Source organism: Amblyomma americanum, chromosome 1, assembly GCF_052857255.1.
Source record: "Amblyomma americanum isolate KBUSLIRL-KWMA chromosome 1, ASM5285725v1, whole genome shotgun sequence".
Lineage (NCBI taxonomy): Eukaryota > Metazoa > Arthropoda > Arachnida > Ixodida > Ixodidae > Amblyomma > Amblyomma americanum.
In genome coordinates this window covers 335,141,690-335,163,447 of record NC_135497.1, presented here as the reverse complement: position 1 = coordinate 335,163,447, position 21,758 = coordinate 335,141,690, and the positions used below count along the sequence as shown (strand labels likewise).

At 48.9% G+C, this 21,758-nt stretch overlaps 1 protein-coding gene across 1 annotated transcript in view; it reads right to left on the bottom strand.

Annotated features, from left to right (window-relative positions):
• Positions 1-19,309, bottom strand: part of LOC144121124 (uncharacterized) — a 45,209-nt gene extending 25,900 nt beyond the window's left edge. Inside the window, exon 1 of the mRNA XM_077654095.1 lies at positions 19,159-19,309. Within this exon, the coding sequence (XP_077510221.1) occupies positions 19,159-19,309 (151 nt within the window). The remainder of the gene's footprint in view (positions 1-19,158) is intronic.
• Positions 19,310-21,758: the final 2,449 nt, after the last annotated feature.

Below are 21,758 nucleotides of genomic sequence, written 5' to 3'. Positions count from 1 at the left end.
GCACCTGAGCTGTGGCGGCGGAAATAATGGATAGCAGGCCGAATTGAAAAATGAAATGAAAGAGGTGAGGGGAGAGGAAGAGAGTATAGGGGGACCGTTTCCTATCGTCAAAAACAATGTTTCATAGCGGCATAGGGTCTCAGCACCTTGCGAACTACACGACATTCGAACAGGAACCGTCTGGAAGGGTGTTGCGGCAGCACAATGCTGCGCCATTGGAGTTCCACCCTTATGTAGCGTTCCTAACGTCAAAATTAAAGCAAGAAATCAACACTGCGGCAATGATGCTCCACCATAATCTATTGTTCCTAACATTTAAAACTAAAGAAAACTTCGTCACATGGCGCTTCCTTGAAGCTGGCTTTGCTGTGGTAGGCAGGAGTGTTGGATCAAGCTTCATCTCTTTCCCAAAAACGAGCGGCCGAGACTGCGAGCTAATTTCGACCACCTGCGGATCTCTAACGTGCACTGACATTGCATAGCACACGGGCGATTTAGCGTTTTTCCTCCAGTGTGCTTTTTCGATATCAGTGCCCGTTGAAGATCCCCCGGTGGTCGAAATTATTCTGGAGCCCTCCACTGCTCTCTGTGCTCATCTCTGTGCTGATAATAATAATTTGTTTTGGGGGAAAGGAAATGGCGCAGTATCTGTCTCATATATCGTTGGACACCTGAACCGCGCCGTAAAAGAAGGAATAAACGAGAGAGTGAAAGGAGAAAGGAAGAAAGAGGTGCCGCAGTGGAGGGCTCCGGAATAATTTCGACCACCTGGGGATCATTAACGTACACTAACATCGCACAGCACACGGGCGCCTTAGCGTTTCTCCTTCATAAAAACGATTACTTCGCCGTTTCCTTTCTGGTAGTAGCCGTTTTTTTATTACAATAATAGTAAAAAGGAAGGAAAAGATTTTTGCTAGCCCCGACATCTGCCATCGACGCTGAAGCAGCTTAGCTGAGGCTGCGGAAATAAAGGATATTTGGAGGAATTGAAAAATGAAATGAAAAAGGTGAGGGGAGAGGAAGAGAGGATAGGGGGACGGTTTCCAGTCTAAAATTTTGGATTGAATTGGAAAACGTTTATTATCGTCTTGAGTTATAAATCGGTTTGTTGATCTTGTTAGGTGGCCGTCAGTGGAGGCTGGCGGCGACCTCTTCGGCTCTCGTCACCACCTGTACTTGGGTTTCCAGGTTAGAGCTGAGCAACAAGGTCTCCCACGGGCCCGGGAGCGCGAGCCTCTTGAGCGATATTGGTTGGGGATCTCTCGGACAGTCCCAGAAAATGTGGTCTACGGTGGCTTTGTCGCCGCATTTGCTTCACTCCGACTTATATCTATCCAGGTACACATGGCTTAGGACAGCTGGATTAGGGAGAGTTTTTGTTTGAAGTTGCCTCCACAGTACCTCCTGTTCTTTGTTTAGGCTTTTATGCGGAGCAGGGAAGGTTAGCCTTTCTAGTCTATAATGCTGAGTAATCTCATGGAAAGTATTAAGACCATCTCTCGTGATTTCGACGTCCGAGTTAGCCTCCACAGCTCGGCCGATAGATTCTCGAGCTTTATCGTGGGCTGCCTCGTTCCCCGGGTTTGACGAGTGAGCCGGTACCCAAACGAATCACACGTCTGTCCTGTCTTCCGGGTAATTCCTGAGAATTCCCAAGGAGATGGGAGATATTCTGCCCTTGGCGAAATTGCCAATGGCTGCTTTTGAATCCCTGACAATCACTTCTGCTCGCGGGTTTGTCAACGTCAAGGTGATTGCCGCTTCTCTGGCTATTTCTGAAGAAAATTTTTCATAGCGCCATAGCACTATTCGAACAGAAGCGGTCTGTAAGGTTGTTGTGGCAGCCCAATGCTGCGCCATTGGAGTTCCACCCTTATGTAGCGTTCCTAATGTCAAACATAAAGCAAGAAATCAACGCTGCGGACAGGAGTCCCACAATAATCTATAGTTCCTAACATTTTTAAAAAATAAAGAAAAAGTTGCCCCGTGGCGCTTCCTTGAAGGCGGCGTTGCTGTGGTCGGTAGCAGTATTGGACCCAGCGTCGCCTCTTTCCCGAACACGAGGTAACGCCCGTGTGCTGTGAAATTTCATTGCTCGTTAAAGATCACCAGTTGGCCGAAATTATTCCTGGAGGCTGCGTTTTTATGGAGGAAAAACGCTAAGGCGTCCGTGTGCTGTGCGATGTCAGTGCACGTTAAAGATCCCCACGTGGTCGAAATTATTCCGGAGCCCTCCACTACGGCACCTATTCTCCCTTTTTTCTTTCACGCCCTCCTTTACCCTTCCCTTACGGCGCGGTTCAGGTGTCCAACGATACATGAGACAGATACTGCGCCATTTTCCTTTCCCCCCAAAAACCAATTATTATTATTATTAAATTATTCCGGAGCCCTCCACTACGGGCTTTCTTTCTTGCTTTCTTTTCTCAGTCCCTCCTTTATCCCTTCGCTTAAGGAGCGGTTCAGGTTTCCGCCGAGATTTGATACATACTGCACCATTTCCTTTCCCCAGCAGCCAATTTTCAATTTTAATGGATTGGATTGGATTCTAAAACATTTACCCGCCGCGGTGGCTAAGTAGTTAGGGAGCTTGGCTACCGATCCGGAGTTCCCGGGTTCCTTCCCGACCGCGGCGGCTGCGTTTTTATGGAGGCAAAACGCTGAGGCGCCCGTGTGCTGTGCGATGTCAGTGCACGTTAAAGATCCCAGGTGGTCTAAATTAATCCTGAGCCCTCCACTACGGCACCTCTCTCTTCCTTTCTACTTTCACTCCCTCCTTTATCCCCTCTCTTACGGCGATGTTCGGATGTCCGCCGATATATGAGACAGATACTGCGCCATTTCATTTCTCCAAAAACCAATTATTATTATTATTATCATTATTATTATTATTATTTTATTATTATTATTATTATTATTATTATTATTATTATTATTATTATTATTATTATTATTATTATTATTATTATTATTATTATTATTATTATTATTATGTAAAACATTTATTGCGTCGAGGGCAGATTGCAGGAGACACATACTAGATGGCCGCTAGCCCATGGCTGGCGGCGACCTCATTGACCCGCTCGATTGCCCGTACTTGAATCTTGGGATCCGAGCTGACCAGCACGGCGTCCCATCGCTCGGGAGATTTAACTGTATCAACTCCGCCTGAGGCGAATTATTTGCGCAGTTTCACAGAATGTGGTCGTATGTGGTCCTTTCACCATATTTATGGCAGTTTGGGTCGTACTGGCCAGGGTCCTTGAGGGAAAGCACTGCCGGATTCTGAAGGGAGCGTGTTTGCAGTCGGCGCCAGGTAACTTCCTGCGCTTTTGTTGAAGATCTGTGGGGAGAGGGATATGCGCGCCTCTCCAGCCTAAAGTGATGGGTTTTGTCATGAAATGAGATCAACCCGTTCCTCGTGAAATTCTGGTCGTAGGGCGTCCTCACTGCCCGAATGCGATAGCCCACCCTCTTCGATGACATTATTGCAACCTCCCTCGGCGGAGGAATGGGACAAGCTCTTGGCCAGTTCAAGAAAACAACGCAGCTGGCCATCATCACGCGAACTCGAGAGGCCGCCCCCGAGTGGAGGTCACACTGCCTCGCACCATCCCCAAATAATCCAGGCTTCCATTTTGTGGCAATAAAGTTGTAACCACCACCTTATTGGGGCAGAACGCTACGGCGGTGCCAGCGCTTCTATTTTCGAACGGGCGCTGGTTTGAAAGCGGGTTGCTCCGCCGATAAGTGAGACCATTACTTCGCCGTTTTATTTCTTGAAAACCAATTTTTCGTAGCCCAGCGCTACGGCATCATGTCTCATACTTTGCGAACTACACGACATTCGAAAAGAAGTGATTTTGAAGACTGTGGCGGAAGCACAACGCTGCCCTAACGGAGTTTCGTAGTCATCTAGCGTTTCTAACATAAAAAAAACAAATAAAACGTTGTTTGGTTTGTTTTAAGGTGTTCAACGTCCCGAAACAACTGAGACTATAAGGGACGCCACAGTGAACGGCCTTTGGCAAAAGTATCCAAGAAACTCAGTTTGTTTCTAACACGTGTGGTGGAGCACTTGTCACGTCCTTTCAGCTCTAATTTAGTGCAATGACGACCCTATTCTCACCTTTTGCGGACTTTTTTCGTCTGGTGGTACCCTAAGAGCTTCAATATAACGCTGAAAAGCAAACCCCTTTCCTTAGTTATACACCTCTGGCTAAGAAGACATGTCTGCAGCGAAGCTCTTTGCTCGGCCTGTGTGTGCGTGTGTGTGTGTGTGTGTGTGTGTGTGTGTGTTCTATCCTCCTCTCTTTGTCTCTCTCGCTCGCTCTTGATCCAGCTCTGGACAGCGTAACTATAGGCTAGCTCCGTGGTTTAATCTCCCTTCCTGATCCTCCTCCATTCCAGTTACATTATACTTATTGCACTGGCAAGTAAGTATAGCCTTCAGTACACCATGAAATGCATTCTGAGCACAGAGATGATGTCAACGCCGCGGTGGCTCAGTGGTTATGGCGCCAGAAAACTGATCCGGAGTTCCCGGTTTCGAACCCGACCGCGACGGGTGCGTTTTTATTGATGAAACACGCTAAGGCGCCCGTGTGCTGTGCGATCTCAGTGCATGTTAAAGATCCCCAAGAAGTCAAAATTATTCCGGAGTCCTCCACCACGGCACCTCTTTCTTCCTCTCTTCTTTGAATCCCTCCTTTATCCCTTCCCTTACGGCGCGGTTCAGGTGTCCAAAGATATATGAGACAGATACTGCGCCATTTCCTTTCGCCCAAAACCAATTATTATTATTAGCACAGAGATGAGCACAGAGAGTAGTGGAGGGCTCCGGAATAATTTCGGCCACCGGCGGATCTTCAACGGGCACTGACACCGCACAGCACACTGGAGTAAATACGCTAAAGCGCCCGTGTTCTGTGCAATGTCAGTGCACGTTAAAGATCCCCTGGTGGTCGAAATTATTCCGGAGCCCTCCACTACGGAAACTATTTTTTCCTTTCTTCTTTCACTCCCTCCCTTATCCCTTTCTTTAAGGCGTGGTTCAGTTGTTCAACGACATATGAGAGAGATGCTGCGCCATTTCCTTCCCCCAAAACCAATTATTATTATTAATATTATTATTATTATTATTATTATTATTATTATTATTATTATTATTATTATTATTATTATTATTATTATTATTATTATTATCGCAGAGATTCTCAAGAATACCTGTAGAGTCAAAAATGGCGTTGCGGTAGATCGCACAACGTACACGAAACATCGTATTTTTCTTGGCTGGATACTGGCCGAGAAAACGAGGATTCAGTAGGAAGAACTAGACTCCTTGAGACAACGCACCTGGCAATACGCTGGTAATTTTCATGCACGGCTGGTACCAAACCTTTGGTCACATTAAAGGACACAAGGTGGTCGAAATTTTCTCAGCCCTTCACTGTGGCGTCTCTCATAACCTTAGTTACTTTGGCACGTTAAAAACACCCATAAAAAACCATACCTTTGCTCACAATAAATTATAAAAGGACTGAAAGACGTACAAGTGAGATAGTTTCATCTGTCCTCTCGGCAGCACCGAAGCGCAGCTGTGTTTAAGGAGCTGGCTCGATCGCTTCGGCCAAGCACTAGCCAAGCCTAGTACGGAGTTCATATTTCCCGACGTCCCCTAGGTGCATGTTATCAGACGTCAGCGTCTCTTTTCTCTTACGGTAGTGATACTGAGAAGCTCCGTGATTTCGGCTGCTGGCTGTGTCTTGGAAGCAGGCAAACCCTCTCTGCACATAGGCAGGCCTGCGCCAGGATGGCGGGTCGTGCTTCTGGGAGGGCCAGACGGCCGACGGAGAGGCTGTCTTGGTCTCCCGGCTGAGGGCGCTATTCCTCCGGCGCCAAGCAACGTACCCGAACTGTGCGCATGGGGCGACGCGGCCAACGCGGTAGACAGGCGGACGAGGATTCCGTACGACACCCGCAGGAGTCCCGGAGGGAGTAGCGGCGGGCGGATCTGGTATGCCACGGCGTTCTTTTTATTATTAATGCGAAAGCATTAGATGGTTATGTGGCGTGTTTCGTGTCAGCAAAACATTATCCGCACGATTACGTCGTTCTGTGAACATGGATCTGCAAAAGTTTGGTAATGTTAGAGAGTAAGTGATGAGATCTTGCTGTGGAAAACATTTGGTTGACGAATTGTGATTAGTTAATTAGCTACACTTCGACGACGCGATAGACACGTACGGATGCCGACATAGCACCTGGGCGAGGAAAGTAAATTAAAGTAAAAAATAAAACAGAATAAGAACAGCAAAAATAAAAATATTTTAAAATAAAATAAAATAAAAGGAAAAATAAAAAGGAAAATAAAAACGGCCGTGGCTTAGCTTGGTTACGCCTGGTGATTGCGAAGCAATAGCGTGTCATTCTCGGATAAGCTGGTAGTGTGGCTGGTGGTAGTCTTGGGTTACGCTAGTGTTACGGCTTACAGAGAATCATCTAAGAGGAAGTCATCCGTCGAATTCGTGTATGCCGACAAGCATTTCCCTCACCAGCGTGCCCATTACAATATCTTCCAGTATCGATTGGCCGACGGTGCGGTAACACTCCATTTTCTCCACGTAGTAAGATATGCCCACTCGGTGCTTGCAGTAGCTTTCGTTAAAGTACGGTAGCGTTACGCCGTAATAAATGTTGGGGTTATTGTCCCCGTCCAAAATGCGATACAGTTTCTTCTTCTTCTTCTCCTCAAGTAATATGGCACATACCCACGTGGGGGGATTGGCCAAGGTATAGAGTAGAATGCCAATGAAGCATTTGCGCGGGGAAGAAAACGTCAGAAGACTGAATCAAGATTTAAAAAATTGGAAAAATAAAATGAATTCAAGAGGTATGAGTCATCCGGAATAGAATCAATCTAGCCTTTTTTGGACATGCGAAAGAATTTTGTATATAGCTAACAAGATAATCGATTAGTTGCACTTATGTAATCGTGAAGGTAGCCGCATACACTGCTTAACGGGAATCCCTTGGCACTCGCACCGAACGATAGAAGAACTGTAAGAGACAGAGGCAGTCCTAGTCTCGAGAGAGGAACCTCCAGATATTGCTTTCTCTGAACCGCGAACCGCCGGCAAGAGAGGAGAAAGTGATCGATTGATTCAACTTGCCCGCATGATACACAAAGGTTTGTCGCAGCGAACCCGCACCTGCATTAATACAAGTTTAAGTGAGGGATTCGACATCGCAGGAGCGTCATGGACACTTCACAAAGCCTTGACTTACACCATCGGATATTCCATGGGTACTTTAGGTGCTGAAAGTCCACGGTATTGAGCAACGGATCACTCAAAGTGGCTGAAATATGTTAGAACCGCTGGAAACGTGAAGCTGCTAACAGAATGAGGTGAGGGACGGGATATATTACAGGTGCGCTGAGAGCTGACCTTGCCAATAAATCAGGCACCTCGTTAAAATAGACGCCTGAATGCCCAGGTACCCAGACCAAACGGATCTCGCGCACTGTGCTCGGAACAAAAAACCTAAGTGAACGAGTCAAGAAAGATTTTTCCTAATTTTGGAGAGAGACAATAACTGAAAGGCAGTCTGCAAGAATAAGAACCCGTGCGACATGTCTGAGAATTTTGAGAAGAGCCAAACCAATGGCCAAAAACTCTGCGAAGAATATAGGAGTATAATCAGGGATACAAACGGAGTAGCTCCAAGCTAGATCCGGCGAATATATGCCAATCGCCGCCTTCCCACAGCTGCCGGAGGCATCAGTGGAGAGACCAGTACGATGTGGAAAATTCTGTAGGTGTTCAGAAAGAAGACCATTTAGGGTATGTGCGGGCATATGCTTCGCATGGGACGGGAAAATAAAGTCGTAATAGAAGACGGGATCAGCCTGCGTGTCAGAAACTCGTTGCAAGGAGATCAGATCAACCTGAAGCGGAGCTAACAGATTCTGCGTGAACCTAGCTTGCGGAAGCTGATAACGTGGCCAGTGATTAGTCAAAAAAGGTGTGGTTGGGATACAAAAATTGGAATACTAACGCCTGGGGCCGGGTCAAAAGACTTGAGGAAAGTACGCACTGTTAGAAGTTGGAAGCGGGAATAGAGGTTGGGGATACGGGCTTCCAGATAAAGGACAGCGTTGGAAGCTGATTTTGGGAGCCCGAGGCATAGCCGTAGGGCACGCCTTTCCAGTAAGGCTAATGGCTGCAGCTTGTAGTTCGCTCTACTAGAGAACAAGGGGCAACCAAATTCCAAAATTGGTCTCATATAAGCCTTATAGAGCAACAGTAGCGTGTCACGACGCATGCCAAACTTTTTATTGCCAACTCGGGTCAAACGGCCCAGTGCACGTTCCCCTTTAATAACATTATACTTAATATGGTGTCGCCAGTCCAAATTTTGGTCATAAGTAACACCTAGGTATTTAACCGACTCCACCTGCGGAATTGGAGTGGAGCGGTAGGCTAGCTAGATGTACATAGGAGCGTCGGGTGGAAATACCAGCACGCCACATTTGCTGACATTAAGTGATAAATTGATTTGGTCCAACCAGACTTCAAGAGCATTCAGATATGCCTGCAAATACCCGTAGAGCACATGAATATCCTTTGCTGATGCGAAAAAAGCTATATCATCTGCGTATACATGAACTGTAACGTTAGGATGAATGGGGATGTCCCGAACTAATATGTTGAAAAGCAGCGGAGAAAGAACAGAGCCTTGCGGCACACCTCTTGATTGACCATAGGTATTAGAACAAAAAGATCCGTCTGTACAGAAGAAAAATCTATCTTTTAGAAATTCACAAATCCAGGCGTAGAGGTAATGCGGTGGTTGTAGTTGAGCAAGCTTGTTAATGAGGACTGTGTGCTCCACGCTGTCATAGGCCTTCGCAACGTCAAGCGTCACCAAGGCCGAAACTTCTCTCTGGCGCAAACGAGAGCGCCCAAACGAGAGCGGCGGAGGCCACAGAACCGAAAGCAAATTCGCTACGCACCTGGAGGTCCACCAGCTGAGTCGTTTTTCTTCTTGTCTTTGCGCTTTCCTTTCCCCATTTAGATAGCAGGCCACGAACACAAATGGCAACCACCGGAACGGACGTCTTGCCAGCCTACCGAGCCACTGCAGAAAGGCAAAAAGGCTGCGTTGTTACTCTTTTATAGTGACCTGTTCCGTTCCGTGATTCGCTCATATGCTTCTCCGCGAGCTGCACGTGTTCCGTCGTCATTGGCTGCGCTTGGAGACGTCATGCGCGTGCCGGCGCTTCTGCCTCCAAGAACGCATAAAGAAAAAAAAACTATGGAACCAAAGGAAATCGTCGTACGATACCGCTTTTCCACAGCCCCTTATGGGAACGCAAAGTCCCGGCGCGTCTCGAACACGCGCGCTGTGGAAGTCGAAGACAACAAGTGGAGTGGGACTCCGCTTCGAAACTCAAGTAGTCGTAGAAGCTGCTTTGCTGAGAGGGTCTAGTTCAGAAAATACAGAGGCGCATACCAAGTTCACGGGCGTACAAAGTGAGAAAATGGGACGATGCTGCTAGCATTCATTTCCCATTTTGTCCAAGTCCGTGGTTTCAGCTCAGAGATCCACATAAATGAGCCACCAGAATGCGGCAAATAAAGAGCTGTAGCGATTTGTCAACATTTCTGGCTTTTACCTATGTCTCTATGTATTTGTTATTGCATCCGTTTAATTCATTTTATTCCCACGTGCTAGCGTGGATAAGCCCCGGAGTAAGGAGTATGTTTTACTGCCCACATGTGAGGCGACAGTCTGAAAAATCGGATTTGGGGGGGGGGTGGGGGGGGGAATGGCTCAATATCTGTCTCACATATCCGCGGAACCCTGAACCGGACCGTAAGAGTAGGTATAAAGCAGGGACTAAGAGAATGAAGGAAGAAACAGGTGCCGTAGTGGAGGGCTCCGGATCAACTCGGACAACCTGCGGATCTCTAACGTGCACTGACATCGCACAGCATACGGGCGCCAATCTCAGAGTTTATGTCGAGTCGTTGCGGTGGCCATTGCTCTCGAAGGAGGCCCCGATGCACGGTTCGCCGGTCACAACTGTAGCACTCGCTCGGCAAAGAGGAGCCGCCAAACTTTGACGTCTCCCTTTGTGCGAGGCGAAAAAAAAAAACTGAAGTCGGCACGCTAGCCCATGCTTAGCTCAGCCGGAATATCTGATACGCGTCTCGCTGGCAATCTCCAACGCCGGCGTTTGGTGGTATTGTAAGATCATCGCAGGCATCCATGTCCGAGGTTATACATTCCATAAGCTATCCATGTTGCGATCACAGGTAGAGGAATGTGCACGGGCCTGCCGACGGGCTCCAGCTATGCCTAACCACTGCCGCGTGCAAACAAAGGACAGTTCAGAGGTGTGAGGGGAACTACTGAAAGAAAAATGTGCTTTGCATCTACTGCGACCGTAGGAGCGACGGTGGTTCTGGTGGGGAGCTATCTGTAGAGTCAGTTGTGTGGCGTTTGCAAGACAGCGACAGCACGCGTCACAGCACTCATGTAAGGATGGTGCCGAGCGTGTCTTCGTGATCAGGCGTTAGGTGCCTTAGCCAGAGGACGTGGGAACAAAGCCTGACAGCGACGGCCCCGTTTCGATGTATACGCGAAATTATTTAATGAACCCTGTGTGTTCGAAGTTACTGCAGTACCCCTCTATACGACGGCTACGTTTGACTTCAACCTGTGTTTAATGCTGGCTATCAAATTCAGGCAAAGCGCCGAGTAGAATGGCAATGCAGTCGCCACGTTTCACTTGATGAGCGCGGACGGCAATTGTAGTTTAAATATTTAGCTTAAACGCTTGTCGTTACCTCGTGTTCGGGAAAGAGGCCACGCTGGGTCGAACACTGCTGCCTACCACAGCAACGCCAGCATCAAGGAAGCGCCACGTGACAAAGTTTAGCCGCCGCGGTGGCCCAGTAGTTACGGCGCTCGGCTGCTGACCCGACAGACGCGGGTTCGATCCCGGCCGTGGCGGTCGAATTTAAATGGAGGCGAAATTCTAGATGCCCGTGTACTGTGCGACGTGAGAGCACGCTAAATAACCCCAGGTGGTCGAAATTTCCGGAGCCTTCACTACGGCGTCTCTCATTGTCTGAGTTGTTTTGGGACGTTGAACCCCTCACACCAAACCAAACAACGTTTTCTTCCTTTTTTTGATGTTAGGAACGCTAGATGATCATGGAACTCCGTTACTGCAGCGTTGTGCTGCCGCCACACTCTTCATGTTCGCTTCTGATCGAATTTCGTGTAGTTCGCAAAGCGCTGAGACCCGATGCCGCAGCGCTGGGCTACGAAAAATTGGTTTTGAAGAAAGGAAACGGCGATGTAATTGTCTCGCTTCTTGGTGGAACAATCCGCTTTGCAAACCAGCACCCGCTCGATAATAGAAGCGCTGGTATCACCGTAGCGTGCTGCTACATTAAGGTGGTGGTTACACCTTTATTGCCACAGAATGGAATTGATTAGTTGGGGCTGGTGCGAGGCAGTGTGGCCTCCAGTCGGGGGCGGCCTCTTGAGCTCGCGTGACGATGGCCAGCTGCGTTGTTTTCTTGAACTGGCCAAGAGCTTGTCCCATTCCTTCGCCGAGAGAGGTGGCAAGGATGTCATCGAAGAGGGTGGGCTATCGCATTAGGGCAGTGAGCGCGCCCTCCGACCCGAATTTCACGACGGACAGGTCATCTAATTTCATGACATCACCCATCACTTTAGACTTGACAGGCGCGCTTATGCCGCTCCCCACAAATAATTAACAAGAGCACAGGAAGTTACCTGCAGCGCCGACTGCAAACACGCTCCCTTCTGAATCCGGCAGTGCTTCCCCTCAAGGACCCCCGGCCAGTAAGACCCAAACTGCCATAAATATGGTGCAAGGGCCACATATAACCACATGATGCGAAACTGCGCAAATGATCCGCTTCAAGCGGAGTTGATACAGCTCGCTACTCCCGAGCGGTGGGACGCCGTGCTGGTAAGGTCGTACCCCCCAGATCCATAAAAATTGAAAATTGCCTGTTGGGGAAAGGAAATGGCTCAGTATCTGTCTCATATATCGTTGGACACCTGAACCGCGCCGTAAGGGAAGGAATAAAGGAGGGAGTGAAAGAAGAAAGGAAGAGGAAGGTGCCATAGTGGAGGGCTCCGAAATAATTTTGACCACCTGGGGATCTTTAACGTGCACTGACATGGCACAGCACACGGGCGCCTCAGCGTTTTTCTTCCATAAAAACGCAGCCGCTGCGGTCGGGTTCGAACCCGGGAACTCCGGATCAGTAGCTTATGATTAAAATTCGAGCCGGAGCTGGAGTTTGTTGTTTCCGATCAAGCCACGTTTGTTGAATGCGTCAACCGTAATGTTAGTGTGAGAACTCCCTACAAACACAACTTCTTTACTAAAACCAGGAAGGGGATGTTTTGGGAGTGGACAAAGTGAGCTGCTTAATGCCAGTTGCCTTGTTCAATCGCAAGGATTGATTAAAAGTAGCTTCACCTTCTTCTCTATGGGCCACTTCAGGAACTTGTTAAACAAGCCTTCAATTATATACACACGAAACCAAACATAGACACGGCTAAAGCATAGCCTCGGAACTAACAGGTATCCATAGTGGTAACTAGGCCGGCCATCGTTGCCTGTGAAATAACGCAAACGATCAGACGATTTCCTGCAGAATCCATTCCAGTCATCTATGGTCCCTACGTACGGGACGGATTTGCTGAGGACGTCGCTTCTGATGCTGAGAGACGCTACGGCCAGCAGTTCCAGAGATTTCGCCTCGTCCTCTACTGAAGCCGCCTGATTTTAGCTGCTGTCATCTCCGAAAGTGAAGATCCGGCATCTGCCGGCGTGCGTTCTTCACAAACGGCTTTTACGACCCTGTCCTCCAAACGCGACACGTTACGCTCACACCCCTCGCTGTTCTTCTCTTTCATGGTTCGCTGGATGTAAGCCAGCGCATCCCTCCCTGATCTCTGCGATGACTTCGCGTTGGTCTTCAGCCAACGCTGCCTCCGCTCCGGTCGTCAGCTTCGAAAACTTGGGCGGCTGTCACTGCGTCGGCAATACTGGTGCGCTGCGCTGCAAAGGCGCCACTGGTATCAGGGTGCAGACGGTCCTCGAACGAATCCATCTTCGTGCGCAGGGCAGCATTTTCTTCCAATATTTTGCCAGCGTTCCTTTGACTTCCATAAAGGCGTTCGAAAAGTTGTCCTCTGATGCTTGGTCGCGTGCGCGCGGTGGTTCACAGTCACGCGCCAGATGTTCCGCAATGTCTCGGTGTCGGACACTCTCGCTGCATTCGGGGCATCTCACGACGTGGAACTGGCAGGCGTTGGCGAAGTGCTCCAACATGGCGGATGCGACGACCTCCGCGTCGCAGCCATGCTCAGCGTTCCAGCAGCGTACCTTGCGGCCGAGGATACTGTCCCTGGTGAAGGCTGACCATACCACGTCTTCTTCCTGGAAGGGCTCCTTGTGAAAGGGGCAGTGGTTGCGTTTGGCACCGGCGCCCTCGGAGCAGGACTGGCAGAGCAGGTGTAGACAGGGTAACATGGCTGCCGATGAAGGAACGAGACCGCAGACTATGCACACTCTAGTTGGTGGGAACGGGTTCACAAAACACGTCGACCTCCAATCGAAGCCTCTGTCGAAACCGAACACTGTCTGCAGGCTCGTGGGCGCCATCGCTGGAGGCACGCACTCAAGCGTCCTAACATGCAGCGTCACGGCCACAGTCGGCTGAGGATGCAGTCTGCGTGTGCGACTGTTATCACGTTTCCGCCGTCCTTGTCACACCACGGTATGGTGTAAAAAGAGAAAACACTAGACTGCGAAGCTTTGCGCGCGGCAGCAGACGGTCAGACGGAATCCCGGCCGGTCTGCACTGCGTTGTCAATATTTCCAAGAAGTTATATCTACCCGGTTTACCTGATGAGAAACGCGACGTTCTTCTGTTGGTCGTTTTCACCTCCTCGCTGGCCACAGCTACTCCCTAAGCAGAATTCTTTTCGTCTATCTGTCTCGAAAACGAACATGGAACAGCTGGCGACACCTGGTGTGTGCTGCGGATATCAAGACACGGCGCGAACTTGGGAATCGAAACTGCATTGAGGAGAGCAATGCTTTATCTTAGGACATTGCAACGGAAGAAGCCGCTTGTTGATGTAAATTGCGTGGACAGCGGAGTAAGCCGGTAGGATGGTAAGTTGATTACATATATATTTGTTTGAAAAGTGAGAGCTGCGAATGACCGGAAAGGTTTTCGAAATGCCACTACATTAAACGTATAGTTGTTATTCCGGCGGGTGACGCTCTAAGGGAGTTCAAAAGTGGCGTTCGGTAGGGCTGGGCCAGTAGCGTCAGTTTAGTTCCGGTGTTCCAGCGGGAACCTTGCGTGGTCCAGGCTTCGATTACAAGGCAGTACTAGAGCGCCGCCATAGTGAATTCTTCTGAAGAACTCTGTTCATTACCTCGTGCGTTTCTGACGGCTATGTCTAGGGTTAAAGCCCATCGACGATGAAAGCAACGCATCCGCTGCAGCAGTGGCGAAGTACCCCGCGCTCTTCCAATCAACGTCTCCTGAGCTAAGAGAAATTTTTCTTGCATAAGAATTTGTCCACAGTTTCATGAAACAATGCCACCATTTGTACTAGATTAGGAAACGTGTGCTCCGCGATAAAGCCTAACAAATGATTTGTGGTGGAGCTAGTCGAGGCGAAAACCGGTGCTACAAGTGTACAGTAGCGAGGCTGAGCATCCGTCTAGCATGCATGAGGTGAGAGGTTCGATCCCCAGTGTCGCTGGGTACGAAGCTGTGATACAGTGGGTACAAGCTTCACCTGGCCTGGTGCTCGGCTTAAACAGGGTGAAATGCTTGGAAAATGGGTCTTTGACCCCACCTTGAGCAAACGAAAATACCTTGTGCCATGGTCGCAGGCAACGTTACTATTAGCTCTACTCGGATGCGACTCAAGAACAAAGCGACAAATGCCCCTCAGAGGAGACCCTCCAGCCAGTGGTGTCGGCCCATTCTCCGCATGACCGTTCCCTTCGGAACTGCCAGCTTGAACTCGGAGGCGGTGGCAGAAGGATGGAAAATAAACAAGGGTAAATCAGATTAACCGCGGCGCCTTGAAAATCGGTCGACGCCATTGGCTGGACGGCCTCCCTTGACGGGCGTCTGCCGCTTCCTTCTTGAGTTGTATCCGACTATAGCTGGCGTCACTGGCGTCAGGTCCATTCAGCAAACCCTACCTTAATACCCGATCTCGGAGGCCTTGGCTTAGTATAAATGCTACTCGCCTCATGCCCTGAAGTGTGGCTCTAATTGATTGTCTTTCGTCGCTAAAATTATTTTGTACGTATGATTTGACGGTCATAGATATAATACATTGACTTCGCGTTGAGAAGACCCCTTAGTGGAGACTAGTGTTGCTGCTGTTAACAGCTGTAGAATTCCTGAATGTTTACAAATAACCGAGGTGGCGCTACAATCGCTAGCGGGCTCGCGGTAGGAAAGGGGCCGGGGGCGTCATCGTGGGGTAGACCTGAGCACCAGTTTTTCAAGGCCTGTAGGCGAGTTTTCCGTCTCTGGAAATCACAAAAGTGGTCGATGCTTTTCATGGGTTCCTGCTGCCCTCCCCCCGGCCCTCCTTTCCTAATTCGCCTTTTATCAACATAGGGTCCCACCCTCATAGGGTTGACACGCTCATAGGATGTCAACCCTCTGTAAGACGGCCGCCAAGCCTATCCTTATATCTACTTGCAACCCATACGGAGACGAACACTGTTTCAGGGCTGCAGTGCAAGGACGTCCGTGACTCGAACCATGCGCTGCTATAGCGATCCGCCACCTAACACGGGACAACGGGTTTTTTAACGGCTACACTGTCACCTCTCTGTCCGCAGGTTTCTATCTGTCCGCCCGTCCTCAGCACAAGACAGCTCGAGGAAATAAAAGCTGTGCAAATAGATATGTTCGACTGGGATTCGAACCTGCACCTTTGAGGTGTCAGTGTGGGTATGCAACGCCACGCGTTGGGTCGTTTGCGCAGACGCGAGAAGACAGCGCTGCTGCCACGTTGATCTAGCTAAGCGTTAACGCTTATGCACGGGCACTTCCTCATGTAAGTGTTGCCATTCAATTAGTGCGACTGTACAACAACACCGCTGCTAAAAACGGACTAATTTCGCACAGCGAAGTACAAAGGGGATAGCAGGGATTTTTACAAAAGAGAACTTATATGAGAGATAAACTTTTCTTATGACTGCTCACTATCTTCACGAGATAACTGAACGTATTCCTTGACAGCACTGTGCATTTATATCCGTTTAAAATGCGCATGTGTTTTCTTGTGATGCGTACTCCGTAGCGTTCGAGCACCCGTTCTTCAACGCCCTCGTATGTCCTCTTGTAGTACGCAATCACACGTCGTTCTGCACTGGGGGACAGTGCCCGCGTTCTTTCTTTCGCGTGAGCGATTTTTTGTGGGTCTGGTTGGCTTGTCGGGTGCACAAAATGGCTCTAAGTGTGCTTGTGTCAACGCTAGCGTGCTGGTTCCTTGAATCCGCCTGAACGATCTCACCTCGAACGCGTGACACCATTGGGAGGTAAGTGAAATTAAAAAAAAAAGAATGGCGCACGATTTAGCACGATTAGGCCACCTACGAATTAAGTCTGCTAGAACTTTGGTTTTCAATTCGATTTAGGTTCCAGGCTCGGTTTTCAATGTCAAGCAGGTGCCTCAGAAAAGGGTGGGCGAAATCGGACTTAGGTTCCGCCTTAAGGATATGACGCGATAGCGTTAATGGGCTGATGCCCATGTATGTGGAAATGGTCATTCTCTACTTTTCATTCATAGATCGCTAGCAGTCCTTATACCAGTGCCAGCGAAGTGGCGCAGCTGTTAAGCGATGCGCCAGAGCCGTGCAATGGCAGGTGCTGCCACAGGTGAGGTTAGCGCGACCCATGTTTCTCTTCCCGAGCAAACTCAAGGTTTCGTACAGACAAGCGTCGGCGACATTTGAAATTGGGGGTTTCAGTCCTGGCGTACCAAAAAGGTGCTTGCGCCGCGACGCCGATAACAGGCGATAATTCATAGCGGACATATCGTACAGCCTACGTCATCGCTGAATGCTTACAAGCGACGTAACGTCCAAAAGAAGTGCAAATATTGTAAATGCTCGCCAAAGTTGACCAATATAAAGATTCTGGGCAGAAGTCGAACGGTACCTACTGGTAGCGTTTATCAGAATAAAAGGCTGATATATGTATCAGCGACATTTCACTGCGCTTGAAGCGAAAATATAATTTCTCTGGAGACGTACCTAACATTATGGAAATTTTGATATGATGAATCACTGCATGACTGCATATATGTACGTGCGTTCTTTCTGAATAAACAGTTGTGAGTTCACGCCTGTATTGTTCCCTTCATGTGCTGCGTTAAATTTAATTCCATCTTGGCAAAGAAACAAGTGCATAAAGATTTTTTTGCTGACAATGTTCATTGTGTTGTTGCTTGCGTGTGGATGAGATCAAAACAATGAACAGTAGGCATGCATTCCTGCAGTGGGGTAATATAGGCGTAGCACGGATTAGCCAGCAATTTTTTAATCGACCAGGGTCGGCTGCATTAATTATGATTAAGCTGGAGGATAAATGTCACATAACCTCGTACTCCCGTACAGCTTTTCTTCAGAGTTCTCTGCTTTCTGCTGCTGCCCACCCACACCTCGCCGTATTTCACTATTTCGAATGGAACGACAGCCGAAGAAGCGTGTTGGCGTAGTGCTCATGTCACAACGAGGCAAGGCTTTTCGTGGACAGAGATACGAGTCGGTAACCAGGGGCAGATTCATGTGTTACTCTTGGAAATGCTGGTCGCATTTCAACAGCGTATTTCTTGGACTTTTTTTCGTCCACATAATGGGGTCCAGCCGAGATAAGGGGGGGGGCTCCCTTTCCTCCCATAAATACGCCCCTGTCGGTAACCCCGAAGATGTGCCATATATACCGCCCACAATCTATACACGAATAAGTCGATAAAGGTGTAAAAACAAAGTAAGCTGTCCTCTAGCGAGCTCACATTTAGGGGCAGGGTATTTTGCCCAAGTTCCGTAGGAGATTTCAGTCACTAAATATACGGAATGCTTACTCTTAGCAACGGTAGTATATTCCTACTGCAAAGCATGGTAACTTGATGCAGTTGGCAAAGGCAGTAGGCATACAAGCGCAGCGGCGGACTGGTCGAATTGCGTTCCTTACAGTTAATTGTCTCGTGCAGTCGCTAGGATCGATGAGAACTAGCTTAACCTTCTTATCCATGGGTCAATTCAGGAATTTGTCGCACAAGCCCTCGAGTATGTAAACACGAGGCCAAACACGGTGGCCGTGAAAACATTGGCACGGAACTATAAGGTTTCCATGGTGGTAGCTAGGCTGGTCATCGCTGCTTGTGCGGAATGGCGAAGAACATGCTTGGGAGAGAAATTCATCCCAGTCATATATGGTTCATTCGAACGGAACCTACTTGTCCAGAAAATCACCACCGATGTTCAGGGAAGCGATGACCAGCTGTTCCTCAGCTTTGGCCTCGCCGTCTACTGACGCAGCCTGTTTTCCAGCAGACGCCGCCGAAGCTAAAAATCCGGCATCTCCCAGCGTGCGATCTTCACACAAGGCTTCTACGACCTTGTCCTTTATAAACAGCGCTGTCCGCTCACACTCTGGCATGACTACCTCTTTCATGGACCTCCCGTTTCCAGCCAGTGCGTCCCTGATTTCCGATGCGACTTCGCGCCTGTGTTCAGCTAATGCCGTCTCGGCCAAGGTCTTGAGCCCAAAAACCTTGTTTTCTAGAGCGTCCGTCACTGCACTGGCGATAGTAGTGGACTGAGATGCTACTGTGTTTTAAGTCTCAGGGCGCAGACACTGTTCGAATGAGTCCAGCTTCATCCGCAGGGCACCATTCCCTTCCTGTATCTTTCCTAACGCTTCTTTTATTTGCATGAATACGTTGCCAAATTTATCGTCTTGTTCGCGTGCGCGGGACGATAAACAGTCGCGCTCCAGATGTTCCGCAATGTCCTGGTGCAGGACCATCTGGATACACAAGGGGAGATCATGGCGTGGTACTGGTAGGTGTTGGCGAAGTGTTCCAACATGGCGGACGCCACGCACTCGGCATCGCAGCCGTGCTCAGAGTTCCAGCGGCGTACCTTTCGGCCGAGAACGTTGCCCCTGCTGATGGTTGTCCACGCCATGTCTTCCTCCTGGAAAGGCTCTTTGTCCAGTGGGCAGTGGCTGCGCTTAGCAGCGGCGCCGTCGTAGCAGGGCTGGCATACGGAGTGACGCCAACTCTGCCGCCAAAGCAGTGACGAGACCGCACACTCTGCTCGAAGGGAAAGGGTTCAAGAAGAACGTGGGCCGCCGATCGAGGCCGGTGCCGAAACCGAACACTACCGGCATGCATGCGGGCGCTATGGCCTGAGGCATGCAGTCAAGTGTCCTCAGAGGGAACATCCGGGAACATTGACATGCGCGCACGCACGACTCCCGGGAGAACACCACTCGACCAGCCACGGACCACCGAGGTAACGTGCGCCAGTCTGTGGATCGGCCCTGTCGTGCTCCTCAGGTCGTCTACTCTCCCAGTGCCCGGGGAACAAATTGTGTTTCTTTTCTCTGTGTTAGTGCGCTTTAAATGCAGATTCTGTTGAATTGTAATCTCTCTCGATTGTTAATTTGCATGAGTTGCACTGTATTTGTAAATCACTTTGTATGTGCTCGTACGAATGATTGCGAAATCCTCTGTATCGTCTCTCTGCTGTATAAGCTTTGTTTGGTTTTGTGAACCTTTGGCTCCGACCCATTCTCTGGCTTGCGACCGGCGAAGGCTGGGCACCAAACGACCAACCCCCTCGGCTCTTGGTAGCTGGTCTCCGGCTGAACTTGGCACATTGAGTCAATGGCATCTCTATGGGCACCGAGACGGCTACCCCCACACGCTCTAAGGGTGTCTCGGTGCGCACACAAAGGTGCGCGAAGTACTGACACCCAGCAGCACAACTAATCGGCCCAATATTGAGAATATACTGGCAAATTTTTATCACCAGAGTGAAATCAGTCATTCGCAAAATTGGCCCATTTGCCTGCGCTGCTTGGGAAGGGACTAGCTCACGAAGTCTAATCGGCTGACCGAGTTTGCGCGGAGCTTGACGTTGAGTGTCAACCTAGGCGCATGAAGAAATAAAATATAAGTATTGCTGCGACTGGGCGATGAACCCTCGGAGGCCCGAACAGATCAGATTCGCTCGCCACTACAAAAGGAGCACTGTGCTATCTCCGAAGCCGATCACGCCTCGTGTCAAAAAACCACACTCACTCATGCTGTCCATTGCACGTCATCGTCTATATCAACTTCCATCTGCGGCGTGAACAGATCAGATCAGCCTAACCTCTTTCAGAGCTTAACCTTAGCCCAATATCACAGCAAAGCAAAACACAACCAGCCAAGCAAAACCTTGAGCCAACCTAGCCAAACACATGCTTTCGCACCTCTACTCGGCTTAACTACGTTTCCAAACCCTATCACTTTTTTAGCATGTGTTGTAGTTGAAAAGACTGGATCCGGACAACGCTGGCCAATGCAAGCGCCAGTGACTGCAAGACAAGGAAACCTCATGTAACGGCGAACTTTATCGACATTTTTTTATTAGAACTTAATAGATTTCAAGGCACAAGAACAGCAAACAACAATGTAGGCTCCCGCACTCTTCGGACAGCACATGAAAGAACAAAACCAAGGAAATCCTTCGCCTTGCGAGCCTGCAAGAAAACAAAAGGTGCAATTAGTGGCGGCTTGGCTGACTTACGCTAACCTGGAAATTGTTCCGTCGAATTTGAATCAAAGCCAGCCCGAGCCTCTAACAACGAAAACCACCGATTAGTAGTTGCTCATACCAGGCTTGCGGAGCTACAACTGAAAGATACTGATCATACATCTCTTCCAAGAAAATAAATCCGTTATTTCATAGTCTCCGATTTTTTGCGATTGTTTCCGATCACAAAGAAAGATTTTTGATCTCTATGTTCATCACACTGGTATCTATAGAGAATGCGGAAAAACAGTGACAAATGGCATATACAGCGATCTCACAGAACGAACTCCGAGATCCATGCATCCGCTCGAAAAGGCCAATGTCGCCTATATAGGCAAATAGAAAACAACTCACCGCTATGAATTGAAGTCTCACCACTATCCACTATTCATGCAGTGAACACTGATAGCCCCTTTGTATGACATACTGCGCATCACCATTTAATATCTTGTAGCATTACTTGTCCATGTACCTCAGCGCAAATTGACTGCCCATTTATGCTTAGATTATATTAATTTTTTTTTTTATTCTTTTACTGCTATAAAGATATTTTCCGCGCTTCTCGCCTTACGATATTTTCGCCACAATACTCTTCCCCATGTAGAGTATGCTCTAAACAGAAAGGAGTAAAAAGGGAGTAAGAAAGGGAAGTAAGCTGTCCTATCCGCTAGGAGGCAGCTTACTCTCTTTCTTACTCCCATATAGGCGTTTGTTTGTGTTTAGAGTGTAGCATGCGAGCTAAAATCTCTTGTTTAAATTAAAGGGCTTCTCGCTCTATCTATCGCAAAGGGACACCCGCGGGGCTTGACAACTAGCTGACGGCTATGCAGTT